General features: G+C 45.1%; 1 protein-coding gene across 1 annotated transcript; it reads right to left on the bottom strand.

Moving 5' to 3' along the window:
* Positions 1-1,630: 1,630 nt before the first annotated feature.
* Positions 1,631-9,046, bottom strand: LOC135901963 (chymotrypsinogen A-like). Its single transcript, XM_065431828.2, has 6 exons — positions 8,895-9,046; positions 7,155-7,338; positions 4,573-4,702; positions 4,024-4,153; positions 3,146-3,285; positions 1,631-1,937 (listed from the first exon to the last, which is right to left on the bottom strand). The coding sequence occupies exons 1-6, from the start codon at positions 8,953-8,955 to the stop codon at positions 1,728-1,730; spliced, it is 855 nt and encodes a 284-aa protein (XP_065287900.2). The 5' UTR covers positions 8,956-9,046; the 3' UTR covers positions 1,631-1,727.
* Positions 9,047-9,338: the final 292 nt, after the last annotated feature.

The following is a 9,338-nucleotide window of genomic DNA, read 5'->3' as shown; positions in this document are numbered from 1 at the left end:
ACCATGCTTCTTAATTTCGTTAGTAAGGTGACGTTTACAATTTTATGCGGCCGATAGAACTACTATCCTTACTTCGTGTAGCTGTCCAATAATGTGCAATCGCAATCCATGCTTCGCCTCTCGAGCTAAGCTGCGATATTTCTAGTTTATAAAATTGGTGGGCATATAATCTTTTGGCATTAAAATTCGCTAGCACGTCGCTGCGGGAGGGTGGCTCCCCGCGATAGGCCGCTATAGAAAAGTTCCCGCGGCCGTGCTGTTTGCTCTCGCGATAACTAATGGGCACACTGGCGGGAGCTCGGGCAGTCTCCGTCTGCTTGGGCCTCCGATCGGTGCGGTTCGGCACAGTATGACCCCGCGCGAGCACTAGACACCGCGCTTCAGCTTAGCTTTCGGGAAAGGTAGCAACACCAGGGGCGCTCGCCGTAGGTGCTTTAGACAAAACAGGTGAATTAACCGTGCGAAGGCGATGGGACGCACCCCCATCCGCACAAAATTTACGGCTTCTTTCGCCGTGACTAATGTCTAGCTGAATTCTCCGTGCACTGTTCGAGTCACTTCAATTCAATGGTTAATTTATCTTTCGGTGAAATGGAGAGAAGCAATTTTAGGAGGATGAAAGAAATTCTACAAAAATAGATAACGCGCAATAGTTCAACAGTGAAACGAATAACGTTGCTTGAAAAACGAATAAAATAACGTGCTTGAAAAACGAATAACGTTGCCTAAACTGAGCGGCTTGTCGTATCTGATTGGCTGACATGAGGCGAGGAGAACGCTCAAGTGGAGAGGGATTCACTGGGGCAGAGCCAGTGCACTGAAAACCGATAACCGGATGAAGAGGGTGGTGCCGGCGTCTGCGATTGGTCGGCTTTCCCTTACTTAGCTTGTGGTGGCTGGTCGAAAATCACGGCGGCATGCAACGGAAGCTTAAGAATGACGCTAAAACTGACCCTCAGCAAAGAAGAGTTGGCAGAATGAGGTAGTAAACGTGCCGACAGGGCTCGAAAACGTTATACGGTCACGCAAGAATTTTATTATACGCAAATACACCCATGCTCTCCGGCAGGTGCGAGTAGCCAGCGTCTCAGCGATCGGCGGCAGCTATCTTTTATTCGTTTCGGAACGGGGCAGCCTGCCGCTATTCCGAAAAAAATTCAGTTTTGTTCGGCATAATAATGCATCTTTATCGCGTACACGTCACTTTGACGCGGTGAGTTCGTGCGGTTTTGTGACGTCGCGTGACAGGCAGGTGAAGTGGGTGCAGCCCGAAAACGTTTTACCAATAGCCGAGGGCTAATGGCGAAGAAGGGTCGAATCAGAAATAACTGTTTTTCTTTTTTCTGTCAAATCATGCATAATCATTGTGCACACATCATATCAGATGGGGAGGTATTGCGGTTTTTGTAACGTCGCGTGACAGACAGGTGAAGTGGGCGGGGTCGAAAAAAGTTTTCGACCAATCGCGGAGGGCTGATAGCAGAATTGGAATAGAAAAGTTTGGAATAGTTTTACGTTATAGCGCCCATGGTGTGGAACTAATTTTGATTGTTCTATAGCATCACATACGTGCACTTCGAAGTAAAATTATAATTTGTTCTTCTGCGGCCAAAATAAAATTCAATTACTATAACAGGGAATAAAGTTATTTATTGTTTTTTTTGCATAAAACAAAGTTTCTATGAGCATTTCATTTGGATCCTTGTTGCACAGCGTCGAGAATGCGATCACGCCGAGGTCGTTCTGAGATCGCACTGTCCCTTGCCAGCCGCGCCTGTAGCGTGCGTGTACTTGTCGATGAAGTCGGCGAACAGCGCCACCCGGGTGTGCAGCATCGGGTGCTCGCCCACCTTGCATCCCTTGGCACCGCCAGACACCACGCCGTGGAGAGTCCACGCACCGTCCACCTTGCTCATCACGGGACCACCGATGTCGTGCTGAGTGGGAAATTGAATTGATAATAAGTGTTTGCCTACATACATGTGAACCCAGTTCATCTTAAACGCGGGAGCACTAAAAGGGCAACACTTTAATCAGTTTTAAGCTGACAAAGTCTCGTTTTAAAAATTCATTTTTGATGGTTTTACAGGAAAGGGTCCGGCACGAATGAAGAAAATGAAAGCTAAATTTGGCTGGTCCTATTGGCGCTTCCTATTGGCTCTCGTGTCCATGTTTGTGAGTGTTCTTTTTTGTAGTGTGATACTTATGAGAAATCTCGTTTGCATAAGCCTCCAACAGGATGCCCGGAGTTTGAAGCAGAGTGTTGGAAGAGCTGTGATTGAAGGACTCTGTGTTCAAGGACCTTTGCTTTTATTTAAGTGGCGCTGCATGCTACATTACAGCGAAAAGTCGGAACATCTCTTTACGATACACTACGTGAAGCATGTGTGTTGTTGCTACCACAAATTTTACTTTGCGCAGCGCGTTGTCGTTTCGTGTGGTGTGGCTCAAGTCATAACTGGAGCCACTGTACGTGACCTCAGGATTACGTTTGCATAGTTTGTGAGTTCCAACAAAATATGCCTTATCACTGCGAGAGGTGGGCTAAATTTGTCATCTTGAAAGTCTGAGGAACCTCTTATACGTATTAGTCTCTCTTCACGCTGGAGAGAAGCGCAATACAGAGGTTCATGGTTTCTGTAACATGCGTTCTTGGTAAACGTTCTAATTATATGTTATGTAATTTGTGTACTCTTCCATGTTTAATTTTTTTCAGCTCCCCTGTCTAACACATTTACTTCGGCGGTCCCCGCTACAACGATTAGCGACTTCTGCCTTAGACCACGTGAACTCGACAGTTTTTTTTTTGGTGACGCAATCACATGGACGATGGCCACGTGCGTCGCGAGTTCAGAAGGCAATGCAGTCATTCCCTCTACTTCAGAAGCCGACTGACCCCCGTGACCGCCTGTAGGCTTAACGTGTTTTTCATAATGTGCGCGCAACTACTGTTCTCTTTTCGTATCTTATTTAATCCTACACATTTCGTGTACGGTGTCAGACCTGACGCGGCTAACTAAATTTATCTCCTTTTCTTTTACCTGCTCTCCCTTTTTCAACCTTCATTAATGTATATCTCGCTAACTCAGTAAGACCTTGGCTGGCCAGTGTTGATGTTATGGTCATCCTCATTGTGTGCACTGACCATGCAGGGGGAACCGTGATCGTAGACAGTGCAGAAGACGCTCTTGGGAACCTCTGTGTCGTTCTCGTCGTAGCACATGTTGTTCGCCACCGTCTTGACACGAGCCTGGCTCAGGCCTTTCACTGGGGAGTCATGGTCATCTGTGACAAAAGAAACGAAATGGTACCTCTGACGGGTAGCATAGAAACGTCACTGAAAGCAACTCAAATAAATTTAAATACGCCTTGCTTATGACCAGTGAAGCAAGCGCATACGAGGAGTTCACTAAAAATTAGCAAAAGGCAGTTGTATGAAGGTGGACCTAATAACCGTGTGAATACGATGCTTAGATTCCTAGTAAACATTGGGCTACACGTGCATCTGCTCCTTAAGAAAGCAAGCGACGAAAGGTCGTAGCACGAGATTTTAGCGTTTTGTTGGACAAGCCTTTGCTAATTCAGTTAACTGCACTTAGTCCACGGTTCGACGGAACACCGTCGCTCGCGGGGTGTACATTTTCTTCTTGACAGGAAACAAACACTCTCCAAAGTTTGAAAAAAAAAGCATAGTTTATGGCGATTCGAGTTCCCTAGAGGTATCTTGTTCGCATAAAAGCAAGGCAAGCTGGGCCGTGCCTTATATACGTTGTAGATGGCGTAGCGACTTGGTGTAACTAGACCACATGAGGTTCTTTAACGAGCACGTAAAGCACGCTACACGAGCATTCTTGCATTCCACTCTTATCAAAGTGCGGCCATAATGCTCAGGAGTCGAACCCCCGATTTCGTCCTATATGCCGTAGAATGCCATAGCCGATAAGCTACCGCGGCGGGCACGCCAACGTCGTTAAAAACTATGCATTTTAAGAAACAAACGCATGAGAGTAAAAGGGTACTAACGATGAGTGTGTCCGTAGCCGGTGGCGTACACATTCCATCCTCCGACAACGGGTGCGGCAGGAAGGCAGATGGGCTGGATGGTGTCGGTGCGGCTCAGCGGCTTCTTCAGCTTCAGGATGGCGATGTTGTTCTTAACGAAGTTGAAAGTGCAGTGTTACTCACATGCTTGCAAAATATCTCCAATTCAAACCACGCGTAGCAAATATTTGATGCCGAACGAATGGCATGCAAACGCTTACAAAAATCATGAGCCATTCCACTCTGCGAAGCGCACGACAATGATGGTTCTATATATATATATATATATATATATATATATATATATATATAGTCATATCTTAAGAAGCCAACAAACACTGACACCAAGGACAACACAGGGGAAATTACTTGTGCTTAATAAAATAAATAAAGAAGCGCCAGTTTCAATTTTTCTGCCAACACATATAGTCTTGTGCGATTGTCCACTAGTCACAAAGCGCTGCATTTTGATTAAAATTTTCCAGGAAACTTAAAACGCGTTGTCATTTGACAACCGGTTTGAGTGCTTACCTCGTGACTTCCCTGGTAGCCTTTGAAGACGCAAGCCTCCACGACGTCAGCGCTCCTTTCCCCTTCGGCGACTGCGTCTCTTGAATGTGCGCCGGCGAGCACCTTCAGAACTCCAATGTCTTTCAGCTTCCTGAAATAGCGAGCAACGACTATGTTTGCGCTGATATTTCCTGTTGCGGCCGCTCACCCCTTCACGGTGATTGCCCACGGAGGTGGTGCAGCAATAAAACATTTTTGCAAACAAATATACCATCAAGCTTGAACCGCACGCATGCATATAAGCAAGAATGAATAAGCTATATGCGTTCTATGATCAGAAGAGTTCTTTCTTTCTATTGTGAATAATTCGAATAGAAGTGGGGCGGAGGCAAAAGGACGCATGTGAATAACACTTTGCTTACTGACGATGCCATAGATCTAGACTTCACACACTTTGTTCATTTCACGCCGCTCGCTGCTGCCCATTTCTGAGTTCTTGTGCGAGTAACATGGATCCGCGTTCTTTTTTTTTTCTTTCGCCCTTTAAACTATTGTTGTACATTAAATCTGTAGTATCACACCAAAACCTCGGCTAATCTTAGCGTCCATTATTAACGCGATGGCGTTAAGGGCCCGGTGTATATGGACATGCCACGTCTTGCTATATGACATGCGGCATATGCGGATTATATTGCCATACCATTCTATCTCTAAAGTTGCTCGCACCTTGTCTTACATCCTTGATGAAGTTATTTCTCGGAATTTCGAGAATGACAGCCCACAAATAAATGTCATGAAACAAAATACCGACAGTGCGTGCTTTTTATGTTGAATCCTCTCAGACTGAAATGTTAAAGTTGTGAAACAATGAGAGAAACGGGAAAGCGATGTAATATTTTGGCGCGGCTGGGCACTGCCTCCGGAATCGGTCCAGCAAGAGGCCGCAGCTCTACCAAAAAGCTCCCCTTTGCGCATAGCGTTCGCCGCCAGCGTTTCCTGGTAAACGTTACGGTTACGTAAGCGGCAGTTGCCGGGAAGCGTGAGAAGCAGTCAGGAATCTTTCAGTGCTGTCGTGTTGAATTCTTAAAGGCGAAGCTTAAGCGTCCTCCAATTTTCAAGTATTCTTTCACCGGCGCACAAGTATTTTCACTACTGGTTGAATTACGGTTTTCCTTGTGATACATTATCGGAAAATTATGCACATGGTGGGTGGGCTATGCGCTGTGGGTAAACTACAGTGCGTGTTCAAGAGACTGGTCTGGCATAACGTAGCACCAACCTTCTGAACAATTTAGCTCACAGTCCCCAAATGCAAAATGTCATATCTCGTTGTCCACTACTGTACATACTCGATCGGTGAGACGGCCGATTATTCTGTCATCGTTGAATGTACGCGACGACGTTTTTTTTTTTATTATTGAAGTGAAATGTTAGGAGATGTTGGCGCCTTTATGGTGGCACCGGCTACCTTGTCACTTGGCAAACGAAACAAATTTACGTAAAAAGGGAGAATAGTGACACAAAATATAACACTCAGTAGAACACTGGGTGAATAAAAACTATACGGTGCAACAGTACATGAGTCGCAAAGTTCTGTGCATTAGTTCAGTCCACGTACACATATACAAAGTCAGATGTTTTGAACAGCCAAAACACACAGCACATGTAATAAATACACTGCAAGTACAGAACAGAATCATACATATCGCGTAAAAGTTGCGATCATCACATAAACCAGTTATGGACCACGAACAACATTTATGTAACTCATTTAGCGTATTCGAATATCGGGTACCTAATATTTTCCCAAAATGTTGGTGTCCTCCAAAAACTTTTTCAGAGCAAGAAGTGCTCTTTTTTAAAGGCCCGCAGTTGGCCATGGGCCAAGTATCTTTTTAAGAGTGAATGGTCTTCTGTCTAATATACACAAATTAGCTTGCAGTACCGTTCTTTGTGTATCGTATTTCGTGCATTCGAGGAGAAGATGATGCACATCTTCGTCTGGGTGGCCACAAGAACACTGCGGACTAGAGACACGTTTTATTCGTAAAGAGGTATCCAGGATATGGGCTAACGCACCCTTCTCCGTAAGCAACACCGCCGAACCTTCCAGATGGGGCGAGAGAAACCACCATCTCGCAGCGCTCTAAATGATAAGCAAATCCTGATAAAAATACATTACCTTTAGATTATAGTTAGCTGATGTTGATGCGCTGTACTCTCGCAGGAACATCGTACAGTAAACGATTGCCTCTTCAGAAACCTTAAAAAAATGTTTAAGGCTACAGGCGTAATGAGACCTTAAATAATGAGACCTTAAATTTGCCGCTTTTGTGATCGTTGTGATCACTGCGTATGTCATGTTTTTCACCCAAATCCCGGAGCCTATAGCATGTGTGACCGTCAGTCAGGCGTAAATATCCAACTCTTGATTTAGGATAGCACTTTTCTCTCTCTCTCTTTCCATCTCATTCAGGAACCTATCAAAATTATTTACTATGCAGTAAACAGCTATTCCCGACTGTAAGCACTCCCTGGCTCTCGCAGCATGTGCTCTGTTCATATGCTGCATATAGTTATGCCAGAAGCATCCTATAAATTACCATATGCAAGAGGCCGCCGTGACCACGTGTTCGTCATCGATGAGCGCCCCACTACAGCGGTGGTGGCCCGAACGCGTGTTGACCTGCACGTGCCAGGGCCAGCTGCCGGGCACCGCCTCCTTGCCGCCTTCGATGCGGTCCTCGGCCTCCAGGTGGGGCTGAATGCGAGGCACACCGCACTCACCTGCGTGAAGTTGAATGCAAAGAAACGTCGCAATTATACATGGCGCTAAGAAGGTTTCTTTATTTATCTTTCTTTTTAACTTTCCAAAAATATTATCCACTTCTGGTGTACGCCAAGCGGGGAGGGCTCTATATGGGGACTATACAAGAAAGGTTTATAGACGAAAATGCGCGCCGTTTGGCTTTCTGGTCTAGGAAGCATTTTGTCTGCGTAATTTCACAAACATTGACGTTGACAAGAGAAAAAAAAAACATTTAGCAGGACTAACACTGATTCAAGCAACAACGGCAAAAGATTGTGCTAAAGTTAATCTCGTACCTTCGGCTTGGCTTTTTCTTTTTCAATTCACACTAAAGAAGATAGCTTTAATCATTATGCAGTTGCGACAACTAAGCATTCTCACGCGACAGTGAACTAAAATAAGCAAGGTATAACATGAAAAGGAACGTCACAATTATACACAGCGCTAAGAAGTTTCCTTTATTTATCTTTCTTTTTAACTTTCCAGTAATATTATCCATATCTGGAATATGGCAGGCGGGGGTGCTCTATATGGTGAGTTTACAAGAAAAATAGTTTCACTAGTACATATTACTATTACCATATATCTCTTTCTTCTGTTTTTTTTTTCACATCGTTAGAACTTCGTTTCCATATTGTTTCAGAAGGTGATGACTCGCGAGTAGCCGCTATTTGTACTTTTATATTTGACGGGACCACGTCGAGTTCCTACTCTCAAGATAACCGACGGAAAAGCTCCTTGACTCTCAAAACACATCTCATTCTACCAAGCTTGAAAACTGCACAAGGCGAGAAGGCCTCCTGGGCAATTCTGGCGAAGTCTTGATCATGGGCTAACTATACGTTTTCGATCACAGGTACGCTTTAGATAAACGATGCGTAACTTATGATAGCGGCTTATGAGCTCCGGTGTATCGGTCACGTGAGTGAGCCATGACCTACGCGTGGCTTAAGCGTGAGGTATGGGGTGTGGACCTGGAAACAAAAATAAAAATCAAGTCAGTATTAAAGTAGATACTACAAAACAATGTGTATACTGAATGAGGTTTCCTAGTTAGAAACTGAATTGGAACCCCATTTGCACGACAGCAAGAAACTGATATAACAGGAGTGATATAACAGGCACATGACAAAGGCTCACGGAATAGTGCAGACTTGAAAGTATCACCAGAGGACGAGCGATGTTAGCTTCGGCCTAAAGCCGACGTTTCGACAAAGGAATTTGCCTTTGTCATGACCAACGTTTTAACAAGCCTTCTTGTATTCGTCAGGACCCTATAGGAAGACAGGAAGGACAGTTTGTCTAAACATTGGCTCCGGCCGGCTGAGGCTTCTCTTGTTCGGCATCTGATGATCACTATAGCGACAACGCATGAAATCTGTCTATAAAAGGTAAGGAAGTAAAAAAAATACGATGTATACTATACAGTTGCTTTAACTTCGGTAAAACAACCGCGCATTCATTCTTCGTGCTCTTCTTCGGCATCTCGACACAGCACCCACGATGAACTAAGAGGGAATTCCCATAGGCTTACCGACGTGGTGAGCGGTGGCCGAGCAAACCAGTAGAGCAGCACAGAGAAGAAGAGCACGCATGTTTACTCCAGGTACCGCTGCTAACAATGAACGTTGAGGCTTCTCGAGGATACTACCGATATTTATACCGCAGCCTGTTGTCCTCTGCAATTGTGGCATGTAGATAACGGGGCCGAATGCGTCGCACGGGTGTATACTATCAGCTTCCAGCATGCTGTCGTCATCAATACTCGCCGGTGTTTTTTTTCTTTTGCCTCCATTGTATTCTTCGCGAAAGATAACCCTACTACGTCTGCTACCGATTTAGATGACACAGCTACACTCGTTCTAATACTCATGAGACCACGAGGACGACTGCCATTGCATTGACTTCTGTGGCTACGTTGTCACGATAAGATGACACGCAATGTCCAAGCAGCGCCTGGCTGCTTCCGGTTACCGGA

The sequence above is a fragment of the Dermacentor albipictus genome, chromosome 3 (genome assembly GCF_038994185.2).
Source record: "Dermacentor albipictus isolate Rhodes 1998 colony chromosome 3, USDA_Dalb.pri_finalv2, whole genome shotgun sequence".
NCBI classification, from domain to species: domain Eukaryota; kingdom Metazoa; phylum Arthropoda; class Arachnida; order Ixodida; family Ixodidae; genus Dermacentor; species Dermacentor albipictus.
The sequence above is the reverse complement of the archived record's forward strand: the minus strand, read 5'-3'. Positions and strand labels throughout refer to the sequence as shown.